This window comes from Numida meleagris, chromosome 6, assembly GCF_002078875.1.
Source record: "Numida meleagris isolate 19003 breed g44 Domestic line chromosome 6, NumMel1.0, whole genome shotgun sequence".
Taxonomy (NCBI): Eukaryota; Metazoa; Chordata; class Aves; order Galliformes; family Numididae; genus Numida; species Numida meleagris.
The window spans coordinates 55,710,498-55,726,629 of record NC_034414.1 but is presented as its reverse complement, the minus strand read 5'-3'; the positions used below and the strand labels follow the sequence as shown (position 1 = coordinate 55,726,629).

At 47.7% G+C, this 16,132-nt stretch overlaps 3 protein-coding genes across 11 annotated transcripts in view; 2 read left to right on the top strand and 1 right to left on the bottom strand.

Moving 5' to 3' along the window:
• MNAT1 (MNAT1, CDK activating kinase assembly factor) overlaps positions 1-3,670 on the top strand; it is a 116,332-nt gene extending 112,662 nt beyond the window's left edge. For both annotated transcript variants that reach the window (XM_021402812.1, XM_021402811.1), the window contains exon 8: positions 3,180-3,670. In XM_021402812.1, coding sequence (XP_021258487.1) covers positions 3,180-3,300 — 121 coding nt within the window. In that variant the 3' untranslated portion in view covers positions 3,301-3,670. The remainder of the gene's footprint in view (positions 1-3,179) is intronic.
• TRMT5 (tRNA methyltransferase 5) lies at positions 4,538-12,196 on the bottom strand. Of its 8 annotated transcripts, none has more exons than XM_021402803.1 (6): positions 11,750-12,120; positions 9,791-10,440; positions 9,273-9,397; positions 7,636-8,287; positions 6,931-7,009; positions 4,538-4,945 (listed from the first exon to the last, which is right to left on the bottom strand). In XM_021402803.1, exons 1-5 carry the CDS (start codon positions 11,833-11,835, stop codon positions 6,945-6,947), a joined length of 1,578 nt encoding a protein of 525 aa, XP_021258478.1. In that variant the 5' UTR covers positions 11,836-12,120; the 3' UTR covers positions 4,538-4,945; positions 6,931-6,944. The 8 variants fall into 8 exon arrangements, with proteins under 8 accessions (XP_021258478.1, XP_021258477.1, XP_021258481.1 ...); XM_021402802.1 differs by lacking the exon at positions 4,538-4,945 and adding an exon at positions 12,127-12,196 and having other exon boundaries at positions 6,705-7,009; positions 11,750-11,935; XM_021402806.1 differs by lacking the exons at positions 4,538-4,945; positions 11,750-12,120 and adding exons at positions 11,470-11,600; positions 12,127-12,168 and having other exon boundaries at positions 6,705-7,009.
• SLC38A6 (solute carrier family 38 member 6) overlaps positions 12,159-16,132 on the top strand; it is a 40,356-nt gene continuing 36,382 nt past the window's right edge. The window contains exons 1-3 of the mRNA XM_021402810.1: positions 12,159-12,443; positions 12,515-12,636; positions 13,018-13,091. Of these exons, the coding sequence (XP_021258485.1) occupies positions 12,174-12,443; positions 12,515-12,636; positions 13,018-13,091 (466 nt within the window). The 5' untranslated portion in view covers positions 12,159-12,173. The remainder of the gene's footprint in view (positions 12,444-12,514; positions 12,637-13,017; positions 13,092-16,132) is intronic.

Here is a 16,132-nt window from a genome sequence, read left to right as displayed (position 1 = left end):
AAGAGGTCAGGCAGCCCAGTGAAGGCAGGCTTTGAGCACTGAGAGCGTTTGCCAGCGATCCCAGGCGCTGCTGTCTGGGGTCGGGTCCCCCAGCCTTCCGAAGAGGCAGTGCAGAGATGCAGCCCGCCAGCGTGCCGAGCGCTGCTGCGTGGTTCTCTGGCTGCTCCAGTTGTTCCTGATGAAGTGATGGTGACACGGCCTTGGGAAAAGAGAGAACAGAAAGGAAGCCCAGCCCCAGGAACGACCAGCTTGGTTCTGAGGTTGAACCAAGTGTAAATTGCACCTTTTTCCCTGAAAACGGGAGACTTTTTTTTCACGTGGCGACGAGGAACCGAGGGTCAGGAACGAAGCCCCACAAGGCTCATGAAGAACAAAATACGACGTGTTTTAACCGACGTGAAAGGTTAATGGGGAAGATCAACATCCAAGGGCTGCAGCGAGGGGAAGGGGCCTGCTTGGGCAGAGCGTGACGCGGAGCTCTGGCGTTGCAGTGAATGGGAAGTGTGAAACCGTGGTGCAGGGAGCACCCGGCTTGTTAGCCTTGTTCAGGAATAATAGCACAAGCTTTTTTTCTTTTTTTCTTTTTTTCTTTTTTTTTTTTTTTAAACTTCAGAGCTCAGTCTGCCCTCAGTAAAAACAAGTTACATTAAAAAACTGCGCACCAGAAAAAGCAAACCTCTTTTTCCTGGTTTCTGCTTATAAGATTTACAGGTACTTAAAATAAACCTATGAAAAACAGACCCAGTGTGCTGGAATTTGCTAACTAGTCGGAGCAATTACCTCCAGCTCCCAAGACCTAACTGAGCTTGACTTTTGGAAACAAGACTTGGCAGGCGCTTCTTCCTGGTGCTGTTCTAAAGGTGCAGATGAAAAGAGTTGCTGACCTCTGCCAGAAACCCCAGGAATCCGGTTCAGAGAGACACTGCAGCGATGGGCATGGCAGGATTCAACAGCACAGATGGGGATCGGCGTGGAAAAGCCGGCGAAGCATTCCCTTCTCATTGTGTGGCTGCAGCGTGGCACATTCTTTGCAATTGCCTGGTGCACCACAGTAATTAAATGGGTCAAGAGCATTAGGTTTAGATACTTAACGGGAAAATAAAGACCTCACTTGTCAGCCAGCCGCGCGTCGTGCTTGTTTCACGGGAGCATGCAGAATTACTGCGGGTTGCCGTAGGAAAAGCCGATGGGAGCCTCTTTGGCAATCACAGTTCTGCATTGCTTTGGAGATCATGTACCAGTTAACTGGAAATGCTGTAATATCTGTAAATCAGGGCTCGCTGTTGCTAATATCCCAATTTCGGCTGACCCGAAAAAGGGAAACAATAGACTCTGCCTCTCTCTTCCTTTAGTGATGTATTAGAAAAGTAACAAAAAATGAACAACCAGCCTTCGTTAATCTAGAAATATAAAATAATCCCCATTTTCTCTGGACTGTTCCATACATGAGTGGGAAATAAAGCTTGTGTGATGAAATAAACATGATAGAAGTACAATCTCTCTGCAGTGGGAATTGGTTTTATAAGACTCTCTGGTTTGGAGGGTGGAGGTAGTTTCACACCAGTGTTTGGAAGGAAATTGTTTGGTGCAGGCAGTATCCTTTCATCATTCCTGGCTGGGGAAGGAGCTCCTGTTTCCCACAGCAGTTGTAAAAGGCCTTTGGGAAGGATGTGCTTTTCCTCCAAAAATATTAAGGGACAAGTAACAAGAATGTTCTTTTCAAAAAAAAAAAACAAAACCAAAGAAAACAACTGTGAAGGCAGAATGCGCTCTCCTACAAAACAGGAGCTCTCTGCAGACAGCCTTTCCTTACAGAGTGAGAGATGACAGCAACTTAGCTGATGTATTTGTAGATTCCCTTTGCACTGAGCACCAGAGGCTTTGTGCCCTGGTGCCAGGCAGCAGAGCTCACCTCAGCTCGGCCATTGTGGGCACATTGCATCTTGGCTTTAGCATCTGACCAACGATAACTCAGAGCTGTTGCTCATGTCTGTGTGTTGTGGTAATTAGGTGCAAGAAATAGTTTTTGACTGTAATTAATCATTTCTAAGTCACGTCTTTTTCCAAGCATTTATGGCATCAGTGGGCATGACTGTTTATTATGTCTTACCTATAAAACCTGACCTGTTTTATATACTCTTTATGGAAACAGCGTATAGTCGTAAATTAAAAGATGCAACTGTTTTGGATATTGTACTGGTGGTCTTGTGCTTTCCTGCCAGAAGTGCAGCTGGTTTAGGTTTCTCGGGCTAGCATTATAAAAGGCTGTATGCGTTTTGCAAGTTGATGCTTGGATTGCCAAGCCAGGGGTGGGTGGACTTCCCAGGACCAACGCTTACCAAGTGATGAATCAGAAGAGCTCTCTGAAGCTCGGTGGCTTACACTGCAATGGTGCAAAGCAGTTCTCATTTGTGATATTTTATGCGGTGTTCAAAATGTGAGATATTCTGCCGATGGTGCTGGGCAGAGCTGCTATCTCTTATTATTTAATAATTTATTTGATGGGGTTTGGGTGTAAAATGCTGAGAATCTGTTCTGATGTTTTCGTATGTGGGATGCAAGTATGGCAGGGTTACAGCACTGAATGAAAGCACGCAGCCTGCTGAGCAGACACCTTCCATTGGAGCTCTCAGCGTGCACAGCAGCTGCATTTGGGCCCTGGGGAAGGGGCTGTGGGGACCTGCACACGCAGGTCTGCCCGGTGTGGGGCACAATTCGATGGCTCTGCAAGTTGGCCATGGTGCTTCATGACGGGTGAATTTTAGCCAAAGTGGCTACAGCCACTTGACAACCACTTGACAACAGCCTTATACTGATGCAGGTTCCTGGTGTCCATCAGCTTACTCCAGAGACACATTGGCCAGAGAACAGAGTTCAGCCCTCTTGTTGTCAGAGCAGCGTGGTTGGCTTTGGGAGTGCCCAGCATTAACTGCACAGAGCTGAAACCCCGTGACTGCTGTGGGGAGCGTAGGAAAGCCTGTGCTGGCCTTGCCACTGTTAGAAGGAACGGCCTAAATGGGAAAAAAGATGACCTCTTCCCTAATGAGCACAGGCACTGCAAACAGGCAGCTTCTTCCTCCTTGCTTTCCCCCAGAAAAACATTCAGCCTCCCTGTTGGAATGCTGAAGCTGTTTGGCATGTTTCTTTCTGCGCTAACGTCATGCTTCTCATTGTTGTAGGTACCTGAACCACGTACGAGCCGCTTCTCCGCAGGATCTTGCTGGGGGCTACACTTCTTCTCTTGCCTGCCACCGAGCCTTGCAGGATGCTTTCAGCGGTCTCTTCTGGTTCCCCAGTTAGCCAGCGTCCACCAGCTGCGATAAGGGGACGCTGGACGAGGTGAGGAGCAAGTTAAGGCGGCAGAGGTTGGTAAAATTGCTGCCATCTGCACAATGGCTAAGCTGCAGTCACTTTTCTGTGTCAAACCAGCTGTGTTTAAGTGGTAAAGGAGGAAAAAAAAAAAAAAAAAGCCTGCACGAGGGCTTTGTAAAATGGTAGATACATTTTTGCGGAGTGGGAAGCTCGTTAGTCATGTGGCACTTTGCTGAGGGAGGCTGAAGCAATAAGCCACATCTAATGGAAGATGTGAATAACTCAGCTGCGTGTGTTTGAGGTTTCAAAAAAATACACTTGTAAATTTCTTTAAATAAAGCCAGACTTTTTTATTAAAGTTCGTGGTTTAACTCTTATTGCAGGGTTTTATTTGCACAAGCATTTAAATGCCATTTTGATTATAACATTTAGTGTCAATATTCGAGCCTACATTTTCTTCCCATAAAACTAGTTACCCCAGTACAGACAAGTGGGTTTTTCCTCCTGCCAGCTGGATGAGACGAGAAACCCTGGAACTGTGCTGACACAACTCTTATGTAGGATCCTTCCTGATGTCACTCGGTTGTTACCTCTGGAAAACAAGCAGAGTTTTAGCTGAAAGCCTTTCAGCTGCGTTCCTCTGACGCGGTGGAAGAGACCCGCATACACCGCTAGTTCCTTGAAGCAGTCAGAATTGGCTTTGTTTCCTTAGCTCTGTTTGCAACTTCTCTGTCAAGTGTGCAGGAGCTTCTTTTGGCAGGAGCATCCATCCCTTTGTCTGGCTGTTGGGATGATCCTGGCCACTCGATTTGCTGCTTTCACACCTCCCTTCCCCTCACTCGTGCTAATTGCAGCAGGAGGGGAGGTCCTGTCTCAAGGTATTTTTTCCATGAATGTGTACAAATTGCAGGAGACTGGAAACCATTCAGGACAATGCGTGCCTCTAGAGTATAGCCCGGACCACATTTTATAAGTCATCCATTAATAGTTGTTGAATACTGCTCTGAGGAGTCTACTAACTGAACTGAATGTATTTGTTTTCTGAGTTGTAATAAAGAGAAGAATAAGCTCTATTCCAGACTCAGTGCTTCCTTTATTACGGACGGGGGAGGGAGGTGCCAACATTTTCTCTTAAGTCCTATTGTACCGTGCTCAAAGTGCTGTCGACAGGTAACGCTGTGTGCGAGGCTGAGGTGTGGAAAGGCGCAGCCTGCTGAGTGCAGCCTGGCCTGGAGAAGGAGCGTCGGGGCTGGGTGCTGTGGGCCTCAGCTGTGCAGCACGTGTTGGAGACCACTCGTGCACTTGTTGTAGTCTAGCCCCGAGTGCTGCTTTCTGCCTTCTGTCCCTGGAGACCCTGCTTCCTTTCCTCTCGGCTGGAAGGCCTGAAAGTTTACGTGTCCTTGATTTATCTGTTCCTCATCTGGTGGCAGATGGCTGCCACTGCTGCCAGATCTGTTTGCTGGTTTCCCTGGCAGCCAGAAGCTCTGGCAGTTCCTCTGGGATTCAGCTCAGGCCCTTGGCAGGGAGCAGCAGCAGCCAGGGGCACTGCGCTGTGACACGCTCACCCACACCCAGGTTGCACCTTATTGAAGATCCGGTTTCCATTCAGTCTGTACAGCCTCAGCTTCTTAACCTAATGAAGGCAGAAGTGCACACGTGTATTAATAGGTACCATGTTCTCCTGCCACTTGGCTGCATGTCAGCTAGCTTTTGCTATGTAAACGTGGAAGGTTTATGCGCAAAAGTTGTAGCTGCACACAAATACGGAAAAAAACCCTAATTTTGAGTGTAGCTAAATGTAATCCATTCACCTGCATGTAAACTCAAGTCATTCTGCTATAGCATATAATCCTTAAGTGAACAAAACTGCTGAGTACTAAAACCCTCCTTCGCTGCTCCGGGATATTTTGGTCACGTACTGAAAGTCAGCGTGACGTAGACAGCAAGAAGGTGATCAAACCCTTGTTTCTCTTACTGCAGGTAGTGCCAAGAAGCCCCAAACTGGGACTGTGAAGCAAGACACAAAGGGCTCTGCGTCCCCTGTCAGTTATGGGTCGTGGAGTTAGCTCAGCTCAGCGGGTGAATGTGGTGCCAGGATGGTCAGGGCCCTTATCACCGCCACGGTGTTTATGGAGAGCTCTGAAGGACAACGGCAGCTTTGCAGATGTTTGTGAGAAATGCAAAGGGCAGCTGTAGGAAAGTGCACCGTGGTGTTAGAAAATGTATCAGACAGCAGAGATAGCATCGTAGCCTGGAGGCAAGAGTCCAGCTCTTGCTCTGAGAGGAGCGATGGCTGGTAGGATGTGATGTGACTGTCACTGACAGAAAGGACTAATAGGTTAAAGTTGCTGTGATACCATTTTAAGGCCAGTGGAGGAATGCTGGGGCTGGAGTGGCAGGCCGGGGAAGCAATCTGTACAGCAGCTTTCAGATAGTATGATTGAGTCATGGTGATTTTTTTCCCCCTAGTTTGATAAACGCAATCTAGCGGTAACCAGGCTGTGAAAGCCTGGCTGCATAGCCAAGGGAAAAGGGCTGTGACAGAGCCCCTGAGCAAAGCTACCTACAGCAGCAGGTTGGTGAGCACCAGGACACCAGGTTACGGGCCCCAGCGAGGAGGGTGACGGACATCTGCAAGTGTTGCTAGGAGTGAGCTCGGGCCGAAGGCAAGTATCTGAAACTGAGAGGGTGATGCGAGTTCTCTGTCCAAATAAATTGTCTGCAGTTGACATTGCCCAACAATAGTTTGGATAGGGAAGAGAAGGAAACCAAGGGCAGTGCTTTTTTGAATCGCTGCAGAATACCAGCAGCCAGTCCGAGATCATCCAGAGGCTGCATCAGAGGTAGGGGACAGCTCGGAGAAAGCAGAGGCACAAACAGAGAGGAGAAAGGCTCAAGATGAGAGGAGGACCCATCAGCCACGCGCTGGTTTTCAGTCTGGCGCTTTAACAGAAACATGTCCTTGTACTGCAAGTGTGCAAATGGCATTAGAGTATTTCCTGTTCTGTGGGCAAACGCTGAGCCAGGAGTCAGCTACACCCCAACTAAATCTCCTGGCAAAAGGCATTTATTACTCCAAAAGCCCAGGAGCAAGCAAGTATACATGGCTATTGCTGCCCCTCTGTACCTTAGGTCATGCCTTTGAAAGGCTGCCTTGCTTACAGAAGAGCTGTCTGTGCATCTGCTAAGAGTAACCCGATATTCCTAGAGACCATTTGTCAAAGAGAATCCTATTCTACGCTCTAAATGCAGGGGTTACACAAATCATCTTTCTAGGTCCTACAACATATAAAAATCTGTTTTCACTGCAAACTGTACTAAAATAACACTGCAGCAGAAAGCTGTCCCAGACTGTGTCACCGAATTACGACATAACAGAGCATGAAAATACATTATTGTAAAAAAAAGTGAAGTTTTATTTATTGTAGCAAGAGGAACAGTATCAATCTGGTTATTGACCCCACAATTAAAAAAAATAAAAGTGAATGCAGGAAGCAGTGCTCACAAAGGAAGGTTATAACATGCACTATGCATCTCTGCACCTGAGGTGGGTACCAATTCAAGGGGAGGACGAGAGGTAACCTGAGCACACCTTGTGCAAACTAATACGGTCATTACCAGAACTCCACTATTCAACTCTGAAAGTCTTCTTCAGTAAAATCTTTGCCGGTACGCAGACGCTTAGAGGCTGGATTCTCTGGAAGAAAGTTAGAAACATCACTTAACATGCAGTTAACAAACCAAACTAAGCCACAAGCCATGCAACACACAGGAGATTTAACTAGAAGCCATGAGAACAATCACAAATGAAAACTGTCACAGCAATAAAGGGAGCAGCCCAAGAGGACTTTCAAACCACCTGCACTGAGCTGCATTTTGACCTACATCTCAGCGCTGCACAGTAACAGCATAAAAATGTTTTGTGGCATTAAAGCCTTATGAAAACCTCCTCCCAGTTCATGCAACTGCAGACTGGAAGTCTCCCTATCCCAACTTATCAGGTAGCGCCAAGCCCAGTGTCACTGAAACAACTGGTTTCTACAAGTGCTTCAAGAAACAAATGACCGATTTGTTGGTCACTGAGGATATCTAAAGGCAAAAGCTCTGCTTTATGGCTGTGGGATGATCCTGTGCAGTCCTCGGAGGCTCCTGCTGGGATCAGAGGGGAGGACCGTGGTTGCAGGTGCTGAGTGAAACCCTGCAGCTGTGGTACACACGCACTTGTGGCACAAGTGGCCCACGGGACTGATGAGGTGGGACCAAGCTCAAAGAGCAGAAGTGCAGCCTGAAATCCAGGTGCCATGCAGAAGGATGGTCCCTTACCTCCAGCAGGGCAGGGCCTCTTGTACAGCACGTCCGCTGGAATCTGGAAAGTTATGCACAGCATCTCCTTGTTTGGAGCAACATTTCTAACCAGGTAAGTAGAGCAGCGTCCCTGTAGGGAGGCTCCCAGCGAAGCCTCAGCCCGTTCCTGGATGTCTCTGGCTGGGTCTTCGTGTTTGGAGAAACCATAGCAGTGCACTGTGGGGAGGACAGCAGCGCTGCAGGGCTCTCCGACTAAGAGATGCCTGAAAACATCTAGAAATTCAATAGCCAAAGCTGGCAAGTTCATGACGATATGAAAAGCGGCCTTCTGCTCTTTTACAAGTGTCAGCTCTTTCCTTAGCTCTTCTCTCACTGGCCCCAGGAGGAAGTCCCTGCCATCCATGTTGAATGCTTTTATCTTGTTGTCTACTTTGTTCAGCTTGCAGTTATGCAGAAGCCAGCTGTAGGATTCGGGATTGAGATCATTTGCAAATACAACGCACTTTTTCTTTGCTGCTGGAATAGCAAAAGGTCCAATCCCAGCAAAGACATCGAAAAGGACGTCACCGGGCTTTAAAAGCTCAACAATACGGCCATGCTCTGTGGATAGACGGGGGTTCCAGTAGACTTTAGCAAAGTCCAGTTCATATGTCAAATTATTTTCTTTGACCTGAAAGAGCGAAACATTTGGTTAAGTCTCTGTATTCAAATTGCAGACACGTTAAAGCAACATCAGTAATTAAGACAGCTAAAAAACAAAAGGTGATGCATAGATTGACATTTGTCCCGTTGATAGTATACGTGCAACCTGTATAAATAGGTCTGCTCCTCATAAACAGCCACGAGGAATGTTTCATCTGTCAATCCACATGGCTGACTTAAGCATTTCTTAATCACCAGGTGGAAGTAAAGCAACAGATTAAAATGACCGTAAAAAAAATAAAGTCGGAGGCTTTTCATGAGCTTTGTGGCTGACTGACAGCTCCATTATTGAAAGCAGATCTTGGGAAGATGCCTCAAACCTTCCTTAGCATAGAGTCTACACAATAAATAAGTGTCTGAGAATGATACAGCATGAGAATGGCAGCAGTCAGCCAAATGCAAAGCCACTGGGAGCCAGTTGTGCTGTCTGTAAATCCCCATATTTTATCTCTCAGTGTGACAGAGTCTGGAAACAGATCCAACCCCAAACTTCAAGATGACCTTATGCTACCAACAGACCTAGAAACAAAGTGTTCATTCAGATGAGAGTGGGGTGCAATACAATACTCTCTTCACACCACCACATTGAGTTGTGTGGCTCTGAAGTAACTTATGATTCCAATTCACTGCAGCATTTGCCTTGCCAGCAAGAAGCATGCTGACGTGTATTGGCATTCTTCAGTGTGCACTCAACGCTACGCCAGATGTATGCGTAATGAGCTAACACCATCTGCATAATATTTGCTTGTCACTTCTGACTTGACAATTCAAATGCCTTCTCTGTGCATGTGCAGGCTGTTGTTTGCCACAAAGCCATTCTAATTTTTCACTCTGGTAATCTCTTTCCTGAGCAAGGGAATGGCCTTAATGGTGTCTTCCCAAAGCAGCTCTCCAGTAGATGTATCCAGGTTTCAGCTTATTAAGTTTAAAGTAAGAGGGGAAGAATCCTGTACCTTGGTTACCAGGTTGCTCTCTCCTGCAAGCACTTCCATTTGAAAATTTCTGTATGTGCTGTCAATAATATTGGTTTTATTCACCACACAGGTGATTCCTGGATTCTTGTCAACTATAACCTGGCCTGAAGAGAGGACAGAACATATTCTGGTCAAGGCACTACAACCTCTAAATGTTATATAAAAGATACAAACGCTGCAGTTTACGTTTACATTTATAAAAGCAAACACACGTTACAACAACCCCTTTCTAATGACTGTACATTACGGATCTCACTAAAGCACACACTTAACCCTGACCCAATGCTCAGTGCAGTGAGACCACAGTTACTGTTCAGAGGAAAGAGCTGTGTCTTCCATGTACAGGTAAAGCATCAGCACAAGACTATTTAAAGTCAAAACATAAGGGAATGGAGTTCTTCTGAGTTTTGTTTGTACAGGCAGTAGTTTTAAGTAGAATAATTGTAAAAATATCTTTGGAAATAAAATAACTTTTTTGATGAGAGTTGTTTACCTACCGATCAAATGTCTGTAAGGCAGCTGATGGTCTCTAAGATTCACATGAGCAATGTGACCAACACGGCTGAAACCAGAGGTGACATCTTGGCCTTCAGGAAGGACTGCTCGCAGGATCTCCTCCGACTTGAAATTCTCATAAGTCAGCTCCAAGTTATACTTGGACACCTCAGGTCTAATGTGAAGCTGTTTTAATACCTCTTTCTCTGACTCTCCCAATGAGAATTCTGGTATTTTGTGAGGATCCAATATAACAAGTTTACTGTCCTCATCTTCTGGATCCTCAACCACTCGCTTCAGCCCGGGACGCTGCAGTACTGTATGTTTTAGGGACTTCAGCAAAGTATGGACAATTTCTTTCTTTACTTTAAGAACTGGAACGACAACCGTCCTTTTAAAAGCCTCTCGGTTGAGCAGCGTCATCCCACGCACTTCAGGATGCGGCGAATACAGTTCTGGGTTAGTGTTATCCTGCCCTGTCTCAGGCATTGCGAAAAATCTCTTTTTCTGAACTACTGCAAAGAACCCAGGTATTCTGCCAGAATGCTGCGCCAATAGCATCCAAACTGCTGGAGATGATGTATTTGATGCAGCTGTCCTATAATGATTACTTTTCAGTAGTCTGGCAGAGTATCCAAGTCTCCATAATGTCCTAGAAGAGAAATTATTCATTTTATAGACGTTATGTAATCATTCCATTAAAAAGGCTGCAAATCATATGGATTTGCTGTTCTCTTAAACTAGAATTTCCATGTGTACCAGGGAATCCACGATAGTTTTGTAAACCTCTTTATTACCAATTATACACTACAAATTTCTGTCCTTTTGCAAATATTTTTAAACTTAACACACTAACTAACTTTAAACAGTGAGATAAGCCTCTCCTGCCAAAATACAATGGCCTCTCTCTATTCTAATAAATGCAGTATTAATCCCAGTAAGCCAAATAAAAAAATTCTACTGTCTTGATCCTATTGCCGGATTCCTTCCGCCTCTGATAAATGCATTACCAAGCAGTGGTTGCTAGAAAACAACTATTAGCAACAGTGGTCACAGCTGCTCAGTAGGAGTTCCTGCCCCCATATCCCAGCAGTATGGGTTGCACACTGAGTACTGCCTTTGCTCCATGAACCACATCAACTGCCAGAAAGGCTATGGATTAAATGGAGGATTCTCCTAGCATTACAGGGTAGCATCAGATGCTGACTTGAAAATGAGCTCTCTGCTTCTTCACGTTGTTTCCTCCACTAGAGACAGGCTGAGGGCTGCTCCTAGACAGGAATGGATGATGCCAGTAGTGTTGGAGGCTGATGTTGTCCTGTCTACTTGGGCAGTTTGCCTTAAGGCTGGTGGTTGAGAAGAAGGCAGCCATTCCACTGGCCTGCACACTCTAAGATGAGAGTTGTGCCAGGGAGGTTCAGGTTGGATATGAGGAAAAAACTCTTCTCAGAAAGAATGGTGATGCGCTGGCACAGGCTGCCCAGGGAGTGGTGGGGTCACCGTCCCTGGAGGTGTTCAAGAACTGTGGAGATTTGGCACTGAGGGACATGGGCAGTGGGCATGGTGGGGGTGGGCTGGGTTGGACTTGGGGATCTTAGTGGTCTTTTCCGGCCTTAATGATTCTATAAGTCTGTGGCACCGCTCCCTGCTACAGGCCCTAGGGTGCTGCTGCTGTTCCCACCTCAGAACTGGAGCCATGCCCGTGTCCTGGCCCTGCTCCTGCACTGCAGACCCTGCTCCTCCCCTGGGGCACATCTCTGCACCAGGCCATTTTCCTCATCCAAGCTTTTTGGCACAGCATGGCTCCCTTCCCTGTTGACTCAAAAATAAACACTGCATTTTCATGTCTGCTCCAGAGGAGGCAGACCCAAAGAGGGACCGGAGCATGCCATTGTTTCCCTTCAGCTCCCCTTCTCCCCAGCTGAAGACTGCCGACCCAGTTAGCACGGACCCCTCGTTACCAGCAAAGCCCACGATTTAACATCCACCACGCTGGGCCCAGTTGGAAGTCATTACGGCAGCACCGTTGCGAGAAGACCGACAGCATCGGCTCTGGGAATATCTGTCTTCCCCCGGCTGCTCCCAGCGAGGCCTCTCCTCCCCTCCCATAGCCACGAGCGGCGCCGAGGGGCTTCCTTCAGCCTGAGCTGAAAGGAAAAAGGAAGGACGGGGGAGGGGATACGGCCTCGGCACCACCGGGGCCCAAGCACACTGCCCAGGCGGCCTCAGGCTGGGGGTGAGCCTCTCCCCGAGGAGGGCCCGGGTCGCCCCGCACGCAGGCCGCGGCCTAGGCCGCGCGGTTGCCATGGTTACCGCCCCCCTCCATTCCCGCCCTCACCTCATGCCGAGCCCCTCCACGCGCGCCGGCACCCCCGTTACGTCATCATGCCGCGCCGCTCCAGAGCCGGGGGGCGGAGCCTCCGCTCAAGCCCCGCCCCTCGGCCGCCCGCCCCCTCCCTCGGGGACGCCCCGCTCCCCTCAGAGCCGCGGCGCTGCGCGGCCATGGAGGCGCCGCCGCGGGGGGCCCAGCGGGGCTGGTACCTGTCCGCACGGCGGCAGCGGGACGGCGCCCAGGGGGAGGACGGCGACGACGACGACGACGACAGCGAGGAGGATGGGGAGACCGTGCCACTGCTGCCGCCGGCGACGGGCAGCGTGCGTGTGGGGACCGGGGGCGGGCAGGGGGCGGCGGGCGGCACCTCGCGCTGACCGCGCTCTCCCCGCAGGGCTCCCCGCAGCGCGGCTCCTCCTTCGGCCTCTCCGTGTTCAACCTCATGAACGCCATCATGGGCAGCGGCATCCTCGGCTTGTCCTACGCCATGGCCAGCACGGGGGTCCTGGGCTTCAGGTGAGTTCCGGCGGGCGCGGAGCTCGCTCACCGGAGCCGCTGCGGGGGGAGCGGAGAACCGTGCGGCTGAACCGCGGGGAGCGGGCGTGCAGAGCGGGCAGCTCTCGGTTCTCGTGGGCTGAGCTCACCTCGCTCGGTGCTGGATGGGGCTGCCCGCCTGCTCTCTGTAGCTCAGGCGTGCTCTGACCCCTGTGTGCGCGTTGCGCTTTGGTGCACGGTACCAGGAGCCCGGGGAGGGACCGCGAGGAATGCAAGGCACCGAATGAGGAAATCCTGTCTTGTGATAAATGGTGCTTTTTTTTTGCAAACGGAGCGTTTTTAAGGAATGAAAGTGCGTTGTCGGGTGGAAGTGCCTCACATGTGAATGCGTTGCGCTTCCAGTGTCTTGCTGCTGATGGTTGCCAGCCTTGCTTCTTACTCCGTGTTCCTGCTGCTCAGCATGTGCACCCGGACCGGTAAGTGAGGGGGAGCTGTCTCACAGCCTTCTCTGGACAGTGTTCCCTTGCCCGTATTACGTGGGATAATGTATCTGTAATTACTACGATCAGCAGCATGCGAACAGATTGCAGTGTCTAATTCGCTGATGCTGAAACACTTCTGCTTTCTAAGGGCTGGTATGTGCCATTAAAAAAACCCCACAATTTCAAAACCTCTTACCTAAAAAGTAAACGCCAAACTAACTGATTTATTCCCAATATTGCCTGGCTGGCTTCTCCGTTTTATTTTTCTCAGAATGCACCTGGCATATTCCTAAAAAGATAGGTCTTGTATTTCTCCACCAAAATTATTTTGGTGTGAGCTGTGTTGGTGTGTGACTGTCTGCATGCAGTCTCAGTGTTGCTGTCAGTCAACAGCCATCTGCCATTATTCTACTTGTAATACATATTTACCCGCTGTTTGAAGTGGATACCTGTCAGATTTTGTTATAATTCCCATAGATGTGTGTTTTCACAGCGTTTCTGATACTGAGTGAGAAGCTGTAGTGCAGTCCTTACTTAGAAATCACACTGCTTCGAGAATGTCCAAACAGTAGATCCTAACATTTGAGTTCTGGTCTGCTGCTAATTTTTAAGTTCTTGCTTGTTTTAATTGTTACTGAACACCTGGCTGCTTCCCTGAGTTCTAGCACACAGAGGCCTTGTCCTAATAGGAAGGCTCCATCTCTTCCAGGCACCTGGTTATTGTTGCCATCTCATCTGTTTTCCTTTCTTTTCAAAGGTGGTGGGAGAAAGCTTCATTCTGTTCCTTACAGGCTGTGCTTTCTGTAGCTAGCTTTGGGCTCTCTGATGATTGCTTCTCGATTCTCCTTAGATCTGCTGCTCCTGTCTTCACCTATTGAGTGATCTGCTTCATGCATTCCTTAAAAATCTTCTTCAGAGGTAGGGCTTCTTTTGTGTGTGATGTTGGCTGCTCAATGACTTGCGACTCTCTGGCATTCTTTTTTCTGCTTGTTAGAGAGGAATCAAAACCTGGGATAAATAGGTGGAAAGATACATAGTTGTTTGTTTTTTTTTTTTAATTGAGAAAAGAGGTGAACAGATATTTCTTAGTGATGTTTGCTCACCTCTTTCAGTTCTGTATTACTTGTTATTATTCTGTATGTGTTGTTGTCTGGTAAAATTATAGGAAGATACCTTTGCAAAGAACTGCTGGGGGTGTGTGAAGAAAGGAGCTGGGGAAGCTGAACTTGGAGACCTAATACACCATCATGGTTTAGCTCCTCATTTATTTATTGTCAAAGGCAGTACTACCTCCAGAATGCACTTTGGAAATGCACGCAGCCAAAAGCAAGGGATAGCCCTGAATAACGGGGTGAAGTTCTTCCTTTGTCTGAAATTAGCACTGTGTGGTTAATAATTAGCTTACCACCTACTGCTGACGGGCATCCAAGCTCTGGAACTACGTTCCTGTATCCCTGCTGTATTTATGGCCCTCAGTGTCTGGTTGTTGTTTTGAGGGGGTGATGGCAGTGACTTCGCTGACTTCAGTTCCTGTAAGCTGCTGAAGTAAGTTCACATTAAATAGCATCCCAGGCTTTTCCTTGGAACATTCACTTTAAAAAGGGAGCTGTGTGACCAGTTGTGCCTTTTCAAAGTTCAGTCTGTGTAAATACTTCCAAAGTAGATCACCAAGTGTTTTTAACATTGAACATGCATTCATCTGTGAACAGTGTCACAGTATTAGACTTAATCCGTGGCAAGGAATGGGAAAGAGATGTTAGTGGTTTTAGATTTAAAAAAAAAAAAAAAAAGAGCTAGGAAAATGTGAAGGGTAAAGGGTAAAGAAAAGCCTTTGGGACTGTTGGTAAACTGTTCAGTCAGGTATTTAAAAGTAATCCTGGGAAAGAGCCAACATATAAAAGCCCTTCTGAAAAGGAAGCTTTAATATTAATTCCATTTCAAACAGAGCAGAATTTAAGTGCAGGCATGTAAGCTGTAATTTAAAAACAAAGAAGTGCCTTGAGCTGGTAAATGATGTTGGTCTGGGGTGGCTTTGTCCAAGTCGAATGATTTGTGAGACTGAATGACTTAGAAAACAAACAGCGCCGTGTGTCACGGGCTGGGGTTGGGTTGGGCAGCGTTTCCTCCTGGTGTTAACTCAGTGCTGCAGAAGTTGTGTCAGGACTTGGGGCGGCAAAACGCTGTAAGGTGGAGGAATGAGGAATTGAAGTGGGATGTCCCGGGAAGTTTGGTGGCTTTTTTCCACTTGGAGTTGCTCATGAGTATTGCCTGTGCTTTCCTGGCCGATCTAACTTTGGGATGAAATGGATGATTTCTGTTAACGTTAATAACATATTAGCAACCAACCCAGGCAGGCAGAATGTATTTCTACCAGTAGCTCCCGATATTTTGTTCCGTGTATTTTTGAAAGGACCAAAGCGAGGTGATTAAGCATTACCGCTCCCTCAGTGTTCGCAGGACTCGATTACAAACCCAGAATAACTTCAGAAATTCTTCCAAGGCTTCGTGTTGCTGGTTTGGAATTTTGTGGAAAACGTTTCTCTTTTTCTTGGTAACTCCCTGCTCGTGTGTGTTGTGTATTTGTTCCCACCTGGTACAAGCAGCTCTCAGACATACCAAACATTTTGCTCATTTTTGATGCCGGGGGGGATGGCCTGCTAAAATGCTATTTTATTTGTTGCTAACTGCTTGATGAATATAAATCAAAGAAAAATAGAGGGTAAAATCTAGTAATACACACTGCTTATTTAATTATATTAAATATATATATATATGCATTATATTTAATGAATCACCTGTGTGAGGTGGGAGCACTGTGCAGGCCAGGGGCAGCCCTGGAGCAGAGCCACCACCTCCCCCAGGCCTCAGTGAGAAAGGACCAAGTGGAGGGAAGGGAAGCTGTAGCCCATCGAGTGGAGCCACGGGACGGCAGGCGAGCGTGCCATCAAGAGAACTGTGCGGTTTGGAGATGAATTTTACCCTTAGAGGCGTTCACAGCTCTGCGCCGTTCTCCTGGGCTTACATCCTTTTGGTAT